The 20,535-nt window shown below is 35.9% G+C and overlaps 1 protein-coding gene across 3 annotated transcripts in view; it reads right to left on the bottom strand.

The window, feature by feature from the left end:
• CADM2 (cell adhesion molecule 2) overlaps positions 1–20,535 on the bottom strand; it is a 1,291,443-nt gene that overhangs the window by 387,058 nt on the left and 883,850 nt on the right. For 2 of the 3 annotated variants that reach the window (XM_042230370.2, XM_042230374.2), the window contains exon 2: positions 11,559–11,585. The exons of the other annotated variant lie outside the window; for it this stretch is intronic. In XM_042230370.2, coding sequence (XP_042086304.1) covers positions 11,559–11,585 — 27 coding nt within the window. The remainder of the gene's footprint in view (positions 1–11,558; positions 11,586–20,535) is intronic. 3 annotated transcript variants of the gene reach the window in all.

The raw sequence follows: 20,535 nt of genomic DNA, 5'->3' as shown, positions 1-20,535 counted from the left end.
AGAAAAGAAGAAGGAAAAATAAAAAAAGAAGAAAGAAAAGAAGCAAAGAGGAGTTAAAAAGAAAATTAAGTCTGTAACAGAGACACTGAAACCAAAGGAAATGAAAAATAAAAACAAACATTACATTCAGCAGAAAAACAATGATTACTCTGGGGACTGAGGAACCACCATTGGATTTGACCACTAAAGAATACCTAGTGAATTTCAGAATGGCATTTTCTGAAAAATAAGGGCTGAGTTGCTACATGTTTTGATGAAATTCTAATAGTATACTATTTGAATACTATACTATTGCCTTCAGACACTGGTATAATGTTTAATGCCCTCCCCCAAAAAATAAGGAGATGGGGAAAGTTAGGGAAATTTTGTATGCCATGACTAGTAACAGCTAACTCACTCCTAGTGAATTCTTTTAATCTAAGCACTCACAAATTGTTGGTTAAAGGGTTTAATAATTCTATTGGGAAGTTAATGTAAAATTTACCAGTCTATGTTTTCTCAAATATGATCCATTGTCCTTAAAAAATAATAGAGTACATGTCTCTGTCCAATATTGCAGGAGTTCCCCACATTTGGATGATTCCATAGGAGTGAATGAATGAAGTGTAAACCTCTACAAAACTTCCTCAGATTCCCTAGAATGTATTCTGTGTAGACCAGGAGAAATTTAGTACTTTTAAGTAACCTACTCTTTTATTATCCTGGGTTTTTATTCCTATTATCCACTTTTTTTTTTTTTTTTCTGTTTGAAGACCATTTGCTTTGACATAGAAATTGGACAGTAAAAGCATTGGGTAGTTCTCTTTGTTATCTATCTAATACACATCTGTTTCAATCATTAGAAATAAAACTTCAATTTTCTTCTCAAGGCATAGTTCATTTAGAGTTATTTCTTGTCTCTGTAACATCTTGTAGATGCAAAAATGCAGACACAAGGTAAACTATGTCTTAGATCCGCTTGCAACTTAGTACAGAAATGAAAAAAAGAGAGAGAGAGAAAGAGAGAGAGAAATTCAGATAAAGTGGATAGGTGTGGGACAAGGCAATGACAATGTAGATGTCCTAAATGGAGCACAATGGGCTTCCTTAGTGGCTCAGATGGTAAAGAATCTGCCTACAATGCAGGAGACCATGTTTCTATTCCTGTATTTAGAATATCCGCTGGAGAAGGGAATGGCAACCCACTCCATTATTCTTACTGTAAAATTCCATGGACAGAGAATCCTGGCCAGCTACAGTCCATAGGATCACAAAGAGTTGGACACGATTGAGCAACTAACACTTAAATATGTTTATAATGCAAAATCCTAGTCAGTCTGAGTCCTAATGTGACTTGGCAGACACTTACAATGTACGGCTGTAATTTTTCAGTGGTGAATTGGTTTCCTGTGTATTGTAATTATTGCCCATCATTTTTAAGAATTATAAAGTGAATACAGATATTATTATGAGAAGCTATAATTCATGATCATTCCATCATCAAATTTAATTTCCTCCACTCGCATAAAAACAGGTCTTATTCTGTTAAAAGATGTCCTCACTATATGAAATAAATGATACTCATTCCTGCCTCTATACTTATGCTTTCAAATTCCTGTTTTCCTGTTCTATATGCTACTTTTTGTACATATATTCTACCCTTCCTTCAAGAATCAGTTTAAGCTCCACTTCTCACATAAAGAATTCTCCTAGAACAAGGACTCCAACCTCAATATATACATCTTGCTAACTCCCTTTGTACTCAAATTCTATATTCCACAATTAATGTACTGTATTTTACATCATTTTTAACTCTTCATTTCTAAAATGTAGATCTTAATCTCTTATTATGTAATATATTTCATAAATGTATATTCATTATCAAGTAATGTCTTGTTTTGTGAATGCATTTCTTTTGTCCATAGAAAATTACCATATCAAGAATTGGCTAATTTCAGTACATTTGTTGAAAAAGTGACTAGGATAAGTGTTGAGGATTAAATAGTGGGTTAAAAAAATTGCCATCTCATCTGTTACATTTTTAGTGTTCTATAAGATAAATTAATTCCTAAGAAATAGTATTTGCATATTAACTAAGCTATCAGGGAAGCCCTAGCCTTATAATTAGGGATCAGTTAACACTCCAAAGATAAATCTATGTACAGTACTAAAACTAGCTGTAAAATTAGTACCTGAGAGAGGAAGGGATAATACAGATGGGTGGCCTTGTGGTAAATCTGAATATGGGAGGGGCGGTCCTAAGATGGCAGAGGAATAGGAGGCGGAGACCACTTTCTCCCTGACAAATTCATTGAAAGAACATTTGAACGCTGAGCAAATTCCACAAGAAATTGTAAACGCTGGCAGAAAACATCAGGCATTCCGAAAAGCAGCCCATTGTCTTCGAAAGGAGGTAGGACAAAATGTAAAAGATAAACAGAGAGACAAAAGAGTTAGGGATGGAGACCTGTCCTGGGAAGGGAGTCTTTAAAGAGAAGTTTCCAAGCACTAGGAAACCCTCTCACTGGCAGGTCTGTGGGGAGTTTTGGAATCTTAGAGGGCAACATAACTGGGAGGGGGAAATATATAAATAAATAAATAAAACCCTCAGATTACGTGCCTAACAGCAACTCCCAGCAGAGAAGTAGCCCAGACGCTAGCATAGGCCACCAGTAAGCCAGGGCTGAACAGGGAGGAGCAGGCCTCATTGCTTAGGGTAAGGACCGGGCCTGAATGCCCTGGGGGCAATCTGAGGGAGCTAACGTGAGATAGCAACCCAAACTGTGGGACAGCCAGAGAAAGAGAGAGAGGGGAGAGAAGAGAGAAAGAGAGAGAGAGGAGAGAAGAGAGAAAGAGAGAGAGAATTATCCTGCAAAAAGGCCCTAACCTAAGGCACTGCCGGCAGGCTCACAGAACAAAGGACTGAGCAATACCAGAGGAGAGCTAGCTGGCTGTGAATTGCCCCATCCTCCGCCAGAGGCAGGAAAGCAGGCAGGCTGCCAGAGCCAGACAGCGACAAACTCGGCCCCAGAGATGGCATTCCCTACCAAACTGCAGGCGGGCTTCTGGTTGCTAACCAAGACTTCCTGGGATTTTGAATGGTTGACATCTGCCGGGAGGGTCGCAGCCAGACATCAGCTCCCCAGAAGAGACACTGGCCACACTGAAGAAGATGCAACTGCTGCCACCTAGGAAACCGAGCGGCTGGGACCAGGGAGGTGATAAGACGCACCCGCCACCTCAGGAGAGTGTGCTCACCAAGCACCTGGTCACCTGAGCTGCTTGGACCTGGGAAGGGCACAAAACACAGGCCCAACCGAGTCTGCACCTTTCGGGAGTACCTAAGAACCTGAACCTGAAATGCTTAGACCTGGGAAGTGCATGCAACCCAGGGCCCATTTTAGACAGTTCACATGCAGAGCAACCTGAAGCCTGAGCAGTGTAGACTGGGAAAGCACACACTCCATGAGCGGAGGCAAACCCAGTGTTGCTGAGACACTGAAAGCACTCCCCTCACATGCCAGTGACATTTGTTTGCCGTGTTCCTCCCTCCCCACAGCATGACTAAACAAGTGAACCTAAGTAAGTGGTCACCTTCGCCCCCTTGTGTCAGGGCAGAAAATAGACACTGAAGAGACCTGCAAACAGAAGAAGCCAAAATAAACAGAGGGAAACACTTTGGAAGTGACAGGTGCAACAGACTAAAACCCTGTAGTTAGCACCAACTACACTGGAAGGGGCCTGTAGATCTTCAAAAGTATAAGCTGGAAGAAGGAACTATCTGAAACTGAACTGACCCCACACTGCCCACAATAGCTCGAGAGTAATTCCTAGATATATTTTTACTATTATCATTTAAATTTTTTAAAAATTTTAAATCCTCTATTACTCCTTTAATTTTCATTTTTATAACCTACTATTACCTTGCAAAAAAAAGGACCTTATTTTTAAAGCAAACGTCATATATATATTTTATAATTTTGTGATTTTTAAAAAAAAATATTGTATTTTTGAGTCTAACCTCTACTCTAGATTTTTAATCTTTACATATTTTTTATCAGTTTTGTACCTTTAAGAATCCAATCTTCAGTACCCATTTTTACTTAGGAGTGTGATTACTGGCTTGATTACTATCTCCCCCTTTTGACTCTCCTTTTTCTCCCCCAGGTCACCTCTATCTCCTCCCTCCCTCTTCTCTTCTCTACCCAATTTTGTGAATTTCTGTGTGTGTCTGGGCTGTGGAGAACACTTAGGGAACTGATTACTATCTAGATCTGTCCCTCTCCTTTTGCTCCCCCTTTTTCTCCTCCTGGTCACCTCTATCTCCCTCCTCCCTCTTCTCTTCTCCATGAAACTCTGTACCTCTCCAGGTGTCCCTCACTGTGGAGAATCTGTTCACCATTAACCTAGATGTTTTATCATCAGTGCTGTATGGATGGAGAAGTCTTGAGGCTATTGTAAGTATAAGACTGAAAACCAGAGGCAAGAGGCTTAAGCCCTAAACCTGAGAACACTAGAGAACTCCTGACTCCAGGGAACATTAATCAATAACAGATCATCCAAAAGCCTCCATACCTACACTGAAACCAAGTACCACCCAAGGGCCAACAAGTTCCAGAGCAAGACCTACCACACAAATTCTCCAGCAATGCAGGAACATAGCCCTTAGCTTCAATATACAGGCTGCACAAAATCACACTAAACCCATAGACATCTAAAAACATACTACTGGACACTTCATTGCACTCCACAGAGAAGAAATCCAGCTCCACCCACCAGAACACCAACACAAGCTTCCCTAACCAGGAAACCTTGACAAGCCACTCATCCAACCCCACCCACAGGGAGGAACCTTCACAATAAAGAAGAACCACAAACTGCCAGAATACAGAAAAACCACCCCCAAAATAGCAATCTAAACAAGATGAAAAGGCAGAGAAATACTCAGCAGGTAAAGAAACATGATAAATGCTCACCAAACCAAAGAGGAGAAGATAGGGAGTCTACCTGAAAAAGAATTCAGATTAATGATAGTATGCTATGCTATGCTAAGTCACGTCAGTCGTGTCCGACTCTGTGCGACGCCATGGAAGGCGGCCCACCAGGCTCCCGGACCTGGGATTCTCCAGGCAAGCATATTGGAGTGGGTTGCCATTTCCTTCTCCAGTGCATGAAACTGAAAAGTGAAAGTGAAGTTGCTCAGTCCTGTCCAACTCTTCACGATCCCATGGACTACAGCCTACCAGGCTCCTCCGTCCATGGGATTTCCCAAGCAAGAGTACTGGAGTGGGTTGCCATTGCCTAAGAATGATCTAAAATCTTGAAAAAAAAAAAAATGGAGTTACAGATAAATAGCCTAGAGACAAGGATTGAGAAGATGCAAGAAATTTTTAACAAGGATCTAGAAGAAATAAAAAAGTTAATCAATAATAAACAATGCAATAAATGATATCAAAAGCACTCTGGAGGGAACCAACAGTAGAATAACATTGGCATAAGATAGGATAAGTGAGATAGAAGATAGAATGATAGAAATAAATGAAGCAGATAGGAAAAAAGGAAAAAGAATTAAAAGAAATGAGGACAACTTCAGGGACCTCGGGGACAATGTTAAACACCCCAACATTTGAATCATAGGAGTCCAAGAAGAAGAAGACAAAAAGAAAGGCCATGAGAAAATACTTGAGATAATAATTGAAAACTTCCCCAAAATGGGGAAGGAAACAGTCACCCAAGTCCAAGAAACAGAGAAAGTCCCAAACAGGATAAACCCAAGGTGAAACACCTTAAGACACATATTAATCAAATTAACAAAGATCAAACACAAAGAACAAATATTAAAAGCAGCAAGGGAAAAACAACAAATAACACACAAGGGGATTCCTATAAGGATAACAGCTGATCTTTCAATAGAAACTCTTCAGGCCAGGAGGGATTGGCAAGACATACTTAAAGTGATGAAAGAGAAAAACCTACCACCCAGATTACTGTACCCAGCAACAATCTCATTCAGATATGAAAGAGAATTCAAAATTTTTACAGACAAGCAAAAGCTGAGAGAAATCAGCACCACCAAACAGCTCTTCAACTAAAGCCCAAAGGATTGTCTCTAGACAGGAAACACAGAAAGGATGTATAAACTCGAACCCAAAACAACAAAGTAAATGGCAACAGGATCATACTTATCAATAATTACCTTAAATTTAAATGGTTTGAATGCTCCAACCAAAAGACAAAGACTGGCTGAATGGATACAAGAACAAGACCCCTATATATTCTGTCTACAAGAGACCCACTTCAAAACAAGGGACACATACAGACTAAAAGTGAAGGGCTGGAAAAAGATTCTACACACAAATGGAGACCAAAAGAAAGCAGGAGTAGCAATACTCATATCAGATAAAATAGACTTTAAAATAAAGGCTGTGAAAAGAGACAAAGATGGATACTACATAATGATCAAAGGATCAATCCAAGAAGATATAACAATTATAAATATATATGCACCGAACATAGCAGCACCACAATATGTAAGGCAAATGTTGACAAGTATGAAAGAGGAAATTAACAATAACACAATAATAGTGGGAGACTTTAATATGCTACTCACACCTATGGATAGATCAACTAAACAGAAAATTAACAAGTAAACACACACTTTAAATGATACAATGGACCAGTTAGACCTAATTGATAGCTATAGGACATTTCATCCCAAAACAATGAATTTCACCTTTTTCTCACATGCACACAGAACCTTCTCCAGGATAGATCACATCTTGGGCCATAAATCTAGCCTTGGTAAATTCAAAAAAAATTGAAATCATTCCAAGCATCTTTTCTGACCACAAGACAGTAAAATTAGATGTCAATTACAGGAAAAAAAAAAAAAAACTATTAAAAATTCCAACATATGGAGGCTAAACAACATGCTTCTGAATAACCAGAAAATCACAGGAGAAATAAAAAAGAAATCAAAATATGCATAGAAATGAATGAAAATGAAAACACAACAACCCAAAACCTATGGGACACCATAAAAGCATTGCTAAGGGAAGGTTCATAGCAATACAGGCTTACTTCAGGAAACAAGAAAAAAAGTCAAATAAATAGCCTAACTCTACATCTAAAGCAACTAGAAAAGGAAGAAATGAAGAACCCCAGGGTTAGTAAAAGAAAAGAAATCTTAAAAATTAGAACAGAAATAAATGCAAAAGCAACAAAAGAGACCATAACAAAAATCAACAAAGCTAAAAGCTGGTTCTTTGAGAAGATAAATAAAATTGACAAAACATTAGTCAGACTCATCAAGAAACAAAGAGGGAAAAATCAAATCAACAAAATTAGAAATGAAAATGGAGAAATCACAATAGACAACAGAGAAATATAAAGCATAATAAGAAACTATTATCAGCAACTATATGCCAATAAAATGGACAATTTGGAAGAAATGGACAAACTCTTAGAAAAGTATAACTTTCCAAAACTGAACCAGGAAGAGATAGAAAATCTTAACAGACCCATCACAAGCATGGAAATCGAAACTGTAATTAGAAATCTAGCAAACAAAAGCCCAGGACCAGACAGCTTCACAGCTGAAAACTACCAAAAATTTAGAGAAGAGCTAACACCTATCCTACTCAAACTCTTTCAGAAAATTGCAGAGGAAGGTAAACTTCCAAACTCATTCTACAAGGCCACCATCACCCTAATACCAAAACCAGACAAAGATGCCACAAAAACAGAAAACTACAGGCCAATATCACTGATGAACATAGATGCAAAAGTCCTTAACAAAATTCTAGCAATCAGAATCCAACAACACATTAGAAAGATCATACATCATGACCAAGTGGGCTTTATCCTAGGGATGCAAAGATTCTTTAATATCTGCAAATCAATCAATATAATACACTACACTAACAAACTGAAAGATAAACCATATGATTATCTCAATAAATGCAGAGAAAGCTGTTGACAAAATTCAGCATCCATTTATGATTAAAACACACAGACACACACACACACACACACACACACACACACACACACACACACACCAGAAAGCAGGAATAGCAGTAACATACCTCAACATAATAAAAGCTATATATGACAAATGCACAGCAAACATTATCCTCAATGGTGAAAAACTGAAAGCATTTCCTCTAAAGTTAGGAACAAGACAAAGGTGCCCACCCTCACCACTACTATTCAACATAGTTTTGGATGTTTTGGCCACAACAATCAGAGCAGAAAAAGAAGTAAAAGGAAACCAAAGTGGAAAAGAAGAACTAAAATTCTCAATGTTTGCAGATGACATGATTCTCTACATAGAAAACCCTAAAGACTCCACCAGAAAATTACTAGGCCTAATCAATGAATATAGTAAAGTCGCAGGATATAAAATTAACACACAGAAATCCCTTGCATTCCCATATAATAACAATGAGAAAACAGAAAGAGAAATAAAGGAAATAATTGCAACAAAAAGAATAAAATACGAATAAATCTACCTAAAGAAACAAAAGATGTATATATAGAAAACTATAAAACACTGATGAAAGAATTCAAAGAGGACACAAATAGACAGAGAAATATACCATATTGAAGGATCAGAAAAATCAATATAGTGAAAATGAGTATACCCAAAGCAATCTATAGATTCAATGCAATTCCAATCAAGCTACCAACGGTATTTTTCACAGAACTAGAAAAAATAATTTCACAATTTTTTGTATGGAAGTACAAAAAACCGTGAATAGCCAAAGCAATCTTGAGAAAGAAGAATGGAACGGGAGGAACCAACCTGCCTGACTTCAGGCTATACTACAAAGCTACAGTCTACAGTCATCAAGACAGTATGGTACTGGCACAAAGACAGAAATATAGATCAATGAAAAAAAATAGAAAGCCCAGAGATAAATCCACGCACCTATGGACACCTTATCTTTGACAAAGGAGGAGAGAATATACAATGGAGAAAAGACAATCTCTGTAACAAGCAGTGCTGGGAAAACTGGTCAGCCACTTGTAAAAGAATGAAACAAGAACACTTTCTAACACCACACACAAAAATAAACTCAAAATGGATTAAGGATCTAAATATAAGACCAGAAACTATGAAACTCCTAGAGGAAAACATAACCAAAACACTCTCTGACATAAATCATAGCAGGCTCCTCTATGACCCACCTCCCAGAGTAATGGGAATAAAAACAAAAATAAACGAATGGGACCTAATTAAACTTAAAAGCTTTTGCACAACGAAGGAAACTCTAAGCAAAGTGAAAAGACAGCCTTCACAATGGGAGAAGATAATAACAAATGAAGCAATTGACAAAGAATTAATCTCAAAAATATACAAGCAACTCCTGCAGCTCAATTCCAGAAAAATAAACTACCTAATCAAAAAGTGGGCCATCCCTGTGCACCAGCCGGGGTTCATGTTTGGGATCGCATGTACACCCGTGGTGGATTCATGTCAATGTATGGCAAAACCAATACAGTATTGTAAAGTAAAATAAAGTAAAAATAAAAATTTTAAAAAAAAGTGGGCCAAAGAACTAAACAGACAATTCTCCAAAAAAGACATACAGATGGCTAACAAACACATGAAAAAGTGCTCAACATCACTCATTATCAGAGAAATGCAAATCAAAACCACAATGAGGTACCACTTCACAATGGTCAGAATGGCTGCTATCCAAAAATCTACAAACAATAAATGCTGGAGAGGGTGAGGAGAAAAGGGAACCCTCTTATACTGTTGGTGGGAATGCAAACTAGTACAGCCACTATGGAGAACAGTGTGGAGATTCCTTAAAAAACTGGAAATAGAACTGCCTTATGACCCAGCAATCCCACTGCTAGGCACATAAACCGAGGAAACCAGAATTGAAAGAGACACTTGTACCCCAATGTTCATCGCAGCACTGTTTACAATAGCCAGGACATGGAAGGAGACCTAGATGTTCATCAGCAGACAAACGGATAAGAAAGCTGTGGTACATATACACAAGGAGTATTTCTCAGCCATTAAAAATAACACATTTGAATTAGTTCTAATGAGGTGGATGAAACTGGAGCCTATCATACAGAGTGAAGTAAGTCAGAAAGAAAAACACCAATACAGTATTCTAACACATATATTTGAAATTTAGAAAGATAGTAATGATAACCCTATATGTGAGATAGCAAAAGAGACCCAGATGTATAGAACAGTCTTTTGGACTCTGTGGGAGAAGGCGAGAGTGGGATGATCTGAGAGAATACATTGAAACATATATTATCATATGTGAAACAGATCGCCAGTCCAAGTGCATGAGACAGGGTATTCAGGGTTGGTGCAGTGGGATGACCCAGAGGGATGGGATGGGAGGGAGGTGGGAGGGGGGCTTCTGCATGGGGAACATATCTACACTCATGGCTGATTCATGTCAATGTATGGCAAAAACCACTACAATATTGTAAAGTAATTAGCCTCCAACTAAAATTTTAAAAAAAAAAGTCTGAATACAACAAGCTAAGAAAGAGACAAAACCCTCTGGTCATTCCTGCTGAGAACACAGGAGAAAATATTAGGCAGGGCAATATGGAATGATGAAGAGTCAGAAATTCCTCACAAAGAATAGACAGAAAAAGCTTGCATTGTTTAAATGCTTGTAGCATCAGGAAATTTATGAGTTGTTTTACATATTTTACTTAATCCTAGCAACAACTTTTTGAATTATTTGTTTTTACATTCTGTGGATGAGAAAACTTAAAATAACAAATGTATGACTAATAAAGTTATTACAGTGTTGCTAAATAAAAATAAGTGAAAGAGGAAAAATATTATATATTAGAAATATAGGAAGGAGAAAACATTTTTTAAATGTATAGATTGTTCTAGAGAACATAAAATTGAAACACACAAGTTATAAACTTATGACATAGTATTTCATATGTACATATATGTATATATATATATATATATATATATTTGAATTATTTAAAACTCATAAAGACTTTGATACATCAAGCCAAAATTATTTTTCTCTCAGGGAGACATTCTGGTATTAGGCAAGCACATCCTCTCTCATGAAAATGTATTTTCAGGATTCTAGCAAATGAAAACTTTATATAACTAGGAAATAGAAGAAAAGCCATAAATAGAAAATTGGAGTTTATAATATTCAATTTTTAAAGGATAAAATTTTCTTTTCACATAATTCTATAAAGGCATGTTCAATTCTGAGACTTTCCATCAGCTTTACTTTATGCTGTATTTTTCCAATTCACAATTTTATCAAGGAAACTAAAGTCAACAGGCAAAATGTTGGGCATAAAAGCACCTTATTCCACTCGGAATAAAGTGGAAAATAAAACAAGAAAATAAGCATACAATCATGCAAACACAGGCACATATCAGAAACTAAATAATTAAAATGATATATATTTGTAGAAATTTACAAATATCTACACACAGAACTGGTATTGTCATGAACAGAATTGGCTCAATTATTTAAGAGGATGCAGAAGACTGAGCAGAAAACAAACATGGTGAATCATGCAGAATGGAAAGTCGCTCAGTAGCTCACCTTTAACTTTATTCTTTGAAGCAGCCGCTGGTACCAAGAAAAGATTGCACAAGAAGAGAACAAGCATATTAGTATATTAGATAGTGTCTAACAAGAAAAAGAGATTTGTTATCACTATTAAGTCTTAAATGATACATTTATGATTACATGAAGAACACACTTCAGATGACTAGGACTTATAATGAAGAAAATGACAGTTGGTTATATTTTGTTAATATATGATTAAAGTCTTTGGAAAAGAAAGAGTAAACTAGATAAGAGCCACAGATTGTAAGTAGCAATGCTGCAAGACACAGAATTCTTTTTAAGAACTGTGTATCTTTCTTTCTCTGTCCTTTTTAACTAAACTTTAGCTAATAATTCAATTAAAATACCAGTATAGTTTAGATATATTTCATGTTATTTAACAATTAAAGTGCAACTCATAACATTTGGATAAAAAGCAAGGGCAGACCATTTGCATTTATTCAATGCTTACTTAGTTGCCAAAAACCTCACTATTTTTGGCTTCCCTAGTAGCTCAGTTGGTAAAGATTCATGCCTGAAATGCAGGAGACCTAGGTTCGATCCTTGGGTTAGGAAGATGCCCTGGAGAAGGGAAAGGCTATGTACTCCAGTATTCTGGCCAAGAGAATTCCATAGACTCTATAGTCCATGGGTTTGCAAAGAGTCGGACACAACTCAGAGACTTTCACTTTTGCTATGCTTACAAAAAACATAACAGATATACTTTGTGTATTTTGTTTCCAAAAACAAGATCATATTATACATAATTTTTTGCAGTCTGTTTTTTGCACATTTTTTCAGATTAACACACAGAGTTTTAATTCACTAGTTTTAATAGTTGCATATTTTCCTATAATGTGTATGAAGTATAGGACTATTTCCCTATTTATAGTGAATCAGGTTGCCTTTAGGGTTTTTGCTTGTTTTTACTGCTAATAACAAAGCTGCAAAACACAATCTGTGTCATATCCCTTATATACCATACTGGTGTTTTGCTCCCATTGGACAGATTCCCAGGTTGTTTTCATATAAATATTTCTATCCAGTTAACCACTGACAAAGAAGAATACTTTAAATATTGCTGATGGAACTGTAGAGGAAGTTGGGATAAAAATATGGAACTCTATTATATGCTGTAAAATAAAAGAAAGCCAGCAAATGAAACAAACGAAAGTACAGAATCCAGTGCTCCAAATAACTGCTACACTAAGATGGTCTCAGACCTTTGAAACCACAAGCTATTTCATTTAACTTTTTTTAATATTTGCTTTTCAATTAAATTGTGTTGTTTCAAAGATTACACAAAGCTGAAGGACTTACTGTTAGATTATAAAAAAATATTCTTTGACTAAATTTCAAAGAAAATATTTCAATGTATCAGTATATTGAATTGTTCATGTGAAAAGAAATTTTATATCACATTCAAATTCATCACTTAACATTTTTAGCACAAATTGAAAGTAAAATTGCCAAAAGACTTTAGAAATTTTTGAGGCAACAGTACCAAATATGTTAACAGATACAACTAATCTTTCACAAAAAATCAGCTTTTTATTAAAAATTAGTGACATAAAAATAGAGAAGGCAATCTTTACATTTCCCAGTGGGACCAAGATAAATTATTTAAAGTTGTCAAACATTACAGGAAAGCAGGTGGTTTTATTCTTAGATTATTGGTTAGGTAACAAAATAAAAAGGAAAGAAAAACAAAAGCTCAATGTTTGTTTCTGTGTGTGTTCAGGCAGCTAATACTAGACTAGGCTGGTTAATATAATTGGAAAGAGGCCAGGCTACCAGGCTTGTTAGCCCAATTATAATTCTCTGCATATTCAATAAAAGAAGCCAAGATGACAGCAAGACTGTCATAAATGTCATGTTCAATACTTGTAAGATTTTCCATTGTCAGCACAGTCCAATTATAAGTCAATTGTAAAGTGCACATACTACACTACCCAAAAGTGACCGAAAATTATTTTAAAAATACAATTTTAGTGGTTCACAGTTAAAATGAAAAGAAAGGAAGTAAAGATACTTTACCAGAGAAAATTTTAGATATAACATTAACATTTCTTCACCTTTATGATAAAAGCAAGTTATAACTATAACATTATGGTTGTTCACATTGTTTTTCAGAGATGATTAATTATAATATTAAATTTGTAACTGCCTATAATTATATTAATAATGTGAAAATTTGTGTATGTATTTTTTGAAGAAAAATCATGTGATAATGATTGAAACATCAGAGTTATTTACATATAGATGCTGAATAGTTAATGAATATTAGGCATTATATTAATGAGGTTTATCTTCAACATCACCAATGCAGATGATCAAAAAGTAAAAATACAATTAATTCATTGTCACAAATTAATTAGTTCATTGAATTAATCAACTGTCTATTTGAAAGATATCACTAATAATTCTGCAGAAAATTGGTGAATCTAAAACAGTGATTCTCAAAATGAGTCATAGGAACAAGAAGTAGGGCAATGGGCATTCTCAGAGGACATTAGATGAATTTTACTTACCTCAAAATTTGTATGACCTAGTCACATTTTCCTTATTCTTTAATTTCTACTCTAATTTTAAGATTAATGTCATAACAAAATGGTGATATGTTTGTTAGTGTTTGCAATGTCTGAATAATATAGAACATACTAGATTAGTAGTTGCCGTTAGAAGTGTTTTACAAAAGGTTACTTAGCAATAAAACATTTAGTAAATAGCAAAAATATTACTGGAATTTATTCACAGAAAAAAACACTAAAATATTATGGATCTTTTTATTCTGATATTATGTAGCCTTTAAAAAATACCATAGTATTTTACCCAGTGTTTTTTTTTTTCTTTTATTCTTCCTTCCATAAACAAATTTATAGTTAGGGAACTGTTTCTTAATAGAGAAGCAATAAACTTAGCAAGTACTTTGACTTTCCAAGGAGACAGTGGTTCTTGACATCTGTAACTTCATACTCAGATACATTATGTTTTCTCCTGCCCAAGATATAATTAGACAAAACAAAACAAACAAAATCCCATTGCCATTGAAAGACACTGCACAGTATAATTTTTAAAATAAGAAAGTTCCTCTTATAGACATATGAGCAAACTACAAAAATAAGAGAGAATATATTACATTACTTCCAAGTGAAAACTAAGAGATCCAAAATATTACAAAACTGGGAAGAAGAGACGTGACTTTTTCTAGCTCACAAATCTATTTGGTAGTAAAATTACAACCGAAAACAGTATGCTGAGCATGTATATTTTAAAATCCACTGTGTGTGTGTGCATGTGCTCAGTTGTGTCCGACTCTTTGCCACCCTATGGACTGCAGCCCGCCAGACTCCTCTGTCCATGGAATTTCCCCTGCAAGAATACTGGAGCAGGGTGCTATTTCTTTCTCCAGAGGATATGTCTGACCCAGGGACTGAACCCACATCTCTTGCATCTTTTGCTTTGGTAGACAGGTTCCTTATCAGCTGAGCCACTGGGGAAGCCCCTAAATCCACTATATCAAAATGCAATCATTACATATAGTATAGCAATGTAATGCGAACCAATAACAGGTGAATTTTTTTCCTTTTTACAAAGGAGGAAATCACACTGATTTAAAAAGTACTATATCTGATTTATCAGACACTTACCACCTTATTATAGTCTTTTAAAGATATAGAAATTAAAATAATTGCATTTCAGAGCTAGATATCCACCCACATCTCTCTCTTCTTCACTAACTATCCAGAACAAAGTTAAACACATTTTTATACTAATCACTTGAGATTTATTAAAAATAACATTTTTCTTAGCTATCAACTAACATCATCTAAACATGAGAATTTTCTTCTAAGACTCATTAAAATCTGAGAACTTGAAAAAGTGTGACTTTACCTAATCGCTGTCACAAGTTTTTCTTTCTCAATAACTACACACTTTTCACAGTGGAAAAATGTGTAAAAATGATGCTTGAGAAAGAAATACTTGCTAAAAGAGATATATTCAAGAGTAATCAAATATTTAATGAGTGGAAACTTCTCCTCACACTACTCTCCCAGTCAGTAAACAAAGAGGAAATAATATAACTCAAAAACCACCATTCTACAATCTTAAAAAAGTTTTTATATGTAAGCTTTAGGCCGATACATAGTAATACATAAAGTTAACATCATTAAAATGGAGACTATCAGAATCTTGGAAGTACACAATACTATTGAAGAAATACTTTTTTGCAATATAACCAAATCTGGATACAATTGTGACTCTACATAGAACTTCCAATGTCCAGTGCACACAAGGAACAAAAAACGCATTAAGTCAATGCAGTTAGTCTAACCTTGAATATGGAAACCACATGCAAGATATTTTAGTATTTGTTCATTTAGGAAAAAGATATTAGAGGAAAAAATACCAATTTAAGGGGCAACTTAAGAGACAAAATGAACAAATGACACACACAGATTACTTTGGATCCCTATTTGAACACTTGATAGTTCACAGTATTTAAGAACTGTTATTAATACTTAAGTGTAATCAGTTCGTTCAGTCACTCAATTAGGTCTGAGTCTTTGCTACCCCATGGACTGCAGCACGCCAGGGCTCCATATCCATCATTAACTCCCAGAGCTTATGTAAACTCATGTCCATCTTGTCGGTGATGCTATCCAACCATCTCACTCTCTGTCGTCCCTTTCTCCTCCTGCCTTCAATCTTTCCCAGAGTCGGACTTTTTCTATGAGTCAGTTCTTTGCATCAGGTGGCCAAAGTATTGGAGTTTCAGCTTTAGCATCAGCCCTTCTAATGAATATTCAGGACTGATTTCCTTTAGGGTGGACTGGTTGGATCTCCTTATGGTCCAAGGAACTCTCAAGAGTCTTCTCCAAAACCACAGTTCAAAAGCATCAATTGTTCAGTGCTCAGCTTTCTTTAGAGTCCAACTCTCACATCCATACATGACTACTAGAAAAACCATAGCTTTGACTAGATGGACTTTTATTGGCAAAGTCATGTCTCTGCTTTTTAATACAGCCTTACAAATAGCTGTGAAAAGAAGGGAAGCAAAAAGCAAAGGAGAAAAGGAAAGATAGACCCATTTGAGTGCAAAGTTCCAAAGAATAGCAAGGAGAGATAAGAAACCCTTCCTCAGTGATCAGTGCAAAGAAATAGAGGAAAACAATAGAATGGGAAAGACTAGAGATCTCTTCAAGAAAATTAAAGATACCAAGGGAACATTTCATGCAAAGATGGGCTCAATAAAGAACAGAAATGGTAGGAACCTAACAGGAGCAGAAGATAATAAGAAGAGGTGGCAAGAATACACAGAAGAACTGTACAAAAAAGATCTTCCTGACCCAGATATTCACGATGGAGTGATCACTCACTTGGAGCCAGACATCCTGGAATGTGAAATCGAGTGGGCCTTAGGAAGCATCACTACAAACAAAGCTAGTGGAGGTGATGGAATTCCAGTTGAGCTATTTCAATTCCTGAAAAACGATGCTGTGAAAGTGTTGCACTCAATATGCCAACAAATTTGGGAAACTCAGCAGTGGCCACAGGACTGGGAAAGGTCAGTCTTCATTCCAGTCCCAAAGAAAGGCAAACTGAAAGAATGCTCAAACTATCGCACAATAGCATTCATCTCACACAGTAGTGAAGTAATGCTTAAAATTCTCCAAGCCAGGCTTCAGCAATATGTGAACCGTGAACTTCCAGATGTTCAAGCTGATTTTAGAAAAGGCAGAGGAACCAGAGATCAAATTGCCAACATCCACTGGATCATGGAAAAGGCAAGGGAGTTCCAGGAAAACATCTATTTCTGCTTTATTGACTATGCTAAAGCCTTTGACTGTGTGGATCACAATAAACTGTGGAAAATTCTGAAAGAGATAGGAATACCAGACCACCTAACCTGCCTCTTGAGAAACCCATATGCACGTCAGGAAGTAACAGTTAGAACTGGACATGGAACAACAGACTGGTTCTAAATAGGGAAAGGATTACATCAAGGCTGTATATTGTCACCCTGCTAATTTAACTTCTAGGCAGAGTACATCATGAGAGACACTGGGCTGGAGGAAATACAAGCTGGAATCAAGATTGTTGGGAGAAGTATCAATAACCTCATATATGCAGATGACACCACTCTTATGGCAGAAAGTGAAGAGGAACTAAAGAGCCTCTTGATGAAACTGAAAGAGAAGAGTGAAAAGGTTAGCTTAAATATCAACATTTATAAAACTAAGATGATCATGGCATCCGATCCCATCACTTAATCGCAAATAGATGGGGAAACCATGGAAACAGTAGCTGACTTTATTTTTCTGGGCTCCAAAATCACTGCAGATGGTGACTGCAGCCATGAAATTAAAAGACACTTACTCCTTGGAAGGAAAGTTATGACCAACCTAGACAGCATATTCAAAAGCAGAGACATTATTTTGCCAACAATGGTCCATCTAGCTAAGGCTATGGTCTTTCCAGTGGTCATGTATGCACGTGAGAGTTGGACTCTAAAGAAAGCTGAGCACCAAAGAATTGATGCTTTTGAACTGTGGTGTTGGAGAAGACTCTTGAGAGTCCCTTGGACTGCAAGGAAATCCAACCAGTCCATCCTAAAGGAGATCAGTTCTGAGTGTTCTTTGAAAGGACTAATATTGAAGCTGAATCTCCAATACTTTAGCCACCTCATGCGAAGAGCTGACTCATTTCAAAAGACCCTGATACCGGGAAAGATTGAGGGCAGAAGGAGAAGGGGATGACAGAGAATGAGATGGTTGGATGGCATCACCGACTCGATGGACATTGGTTTGGGTGGACTCCGGGAGTTGGTGATGGACAGGGAGGCCTGGCATGCTGCAGTTCATGGGGTCACAAAGAGTTGAACACAACTGAGTGACTGAACTGAACTGAGCTAAAGTTTGGTCATAGCCTTTCTAATTCTGAATGTTGTGTTTTAAGCCAACTTTTTCACTCTCCTCTTTCGTTTTCATCAAGTGAAATTTCATTAATGAAAATTTTAATGTCTTATAATAACTTTATTTTTAAGTGATTACCTTTTCTCAAAATTATCAAAATAGATCAGTTGTTGAGATCCCTTTTAATATAATCTTGAAATGCATAATGTTTATGATGTTTTCTATTTTTGTAGATAATTGAAACTTCTGATAATAAAATAAGTTTAAAATCTAGCTTTATTTCTTGACATCAATATTGATATAATATGATTACATGCAGTAGTGTATATAAAGCAGAACAGTACTGATTATATATCAATATTTGTATTCAATGAGATCATTTCATCATGTAAGTAACATTTTACAGTTATATGCAAGGCAAACATGCACCATCAAAATAACTTTGGTTTATGAAACAGTCTCTAAAATGTGGGACACAGTAATTTCCTCTGTGAAATAACCATTTTGCTTCTACAGAAATGAAGCAGAAGCTTATTTTAAGCTTCTAAGTACATTATTCATGTGTATTTTGAGAATTAAGTTATCTATATAATTATTTCTTTTCCATGTTTTCTCAGTCTATAATGCTGAATTAATTATATGTATCAAAATAACTCTTATTTTGTATTAAGACTTTTTATCCACAGTTTTTATGATTCTAGCACTGATAGTTTACACATTAAATATTTATACTACTTTCTCTTATATTTATTTCTTTTGCTGTCAAGAGTCTCTTTAAACTTCATGACTCACTACCAATTTATAAATTTATTTTTCTTTTGCTATACTCCATACTGCCCAGAGGCTTATGACTTTTACCTTGATAAACATAGGAAGAGGATTTCAAGACTTTGTAAAAAAAAAATTGGACTCAAACTCATGCCTCTAAAAGATACTAAAAAATAACTTCAAACCGTTAGATGTATCAGTCATATATTATTATGAAAGCTTTGAGGCAGTACCAGAATAAAAGGTTCTCAATATATAAAGTACATGGGCATCCTTTGAAGTTATATTTTATGTCTGTTACTAAACCAGGAAGCTATTTTATAAATATCTTAAATCTATAACTGGAATAAAATATAGCACTGAGGATTAGTCTTCTATTAGTCCCCAAATCCTCAGAAGCTAATCTTAATGGGTAAATTTAGGATACATTCTTTAGATTGTTGCTAAGTACATGAAAACTATTAGATTTAAGACATGTTTTATAAAAAGACTTAGAAAACTAAATTCTAACATCAGTGAGATTGGTCATATTTCTTATTTTCTAGATGTTGTAATTATATTTTCAGTTTTTTCTATTAATTTGCTGTATTAATTAGAGACTTTCTGCTCAATAATTTAAAAATATATTCTATTTTATTAGTTTAAACATATTTTTGGGACTTCAAAATCACTGCAGATGGTGACTGCAGCCATGAAATTAAAAGGTGCTTGCTCCTTGGAAGAAAAGTTATGACCAACCTAGACAGCATATTAAAAAGCAGAGACATGAGTTTGCCAACAAAGGTCTATCTAGTCGAAGCTATGGTTTTTCTAGTAGTCATGTATGTATGTGAGAGTAGGACTATAAAGAAAGCTGAGCAGGGAAGAATTGATGCTTTTGAACTATGGTGTTGAAGAAGACTTTTGAGAATCCCTTGGACTGCAAGGAGATCCAACCAGTCCTTCCTAAAGGAAATCAGTCTGAATATTCACTGGAAGGACTGATGCTGAAGCAGAAACTCCAATACTTGGCCACCTGATGTGAAGAACTGACTCACTGGAAAAGACCCTGATGCTGAGAAACATTGAAGGCAGGAGGAGAAGGGGATGACAGAGGGTGAGATGGTTGGATGGCATCACTGATTCAATGGACACAAATATGAGTCATCTGCGACAGTTGGTGATGGACAAGAAGGTCTGACATTCTGTACTCCATGGGGTCACAAAGAGTCAGACATGACTGAGCGACTTAACTGAACTGAAGTAAATGATCCTTTTTTTATCCATAAACAGTAATGGTAAAATGA

The sequence above is a fragment of the Ovis aries genome, chromosome 1 (assembly GCF_016772045.2).
Source record: "Ovis aries strain OAR_USU_Benz2616 breed Rambouillet chromosome 1, ARS-UI_Ramb_v3.0, whole genome shotgun sequence".
Taxonomy (NCBI): domain Eukaryota; kingdom Metazoa; phylum Chordata; class Mammalia; order Artiodactyla; family Bovidae; genus Ovis; species Ovis aries.
Note: the sequence above shows the minus strand (reverse complement) of the source record. Positions and strands in the feature narration are given on the sequence as shown.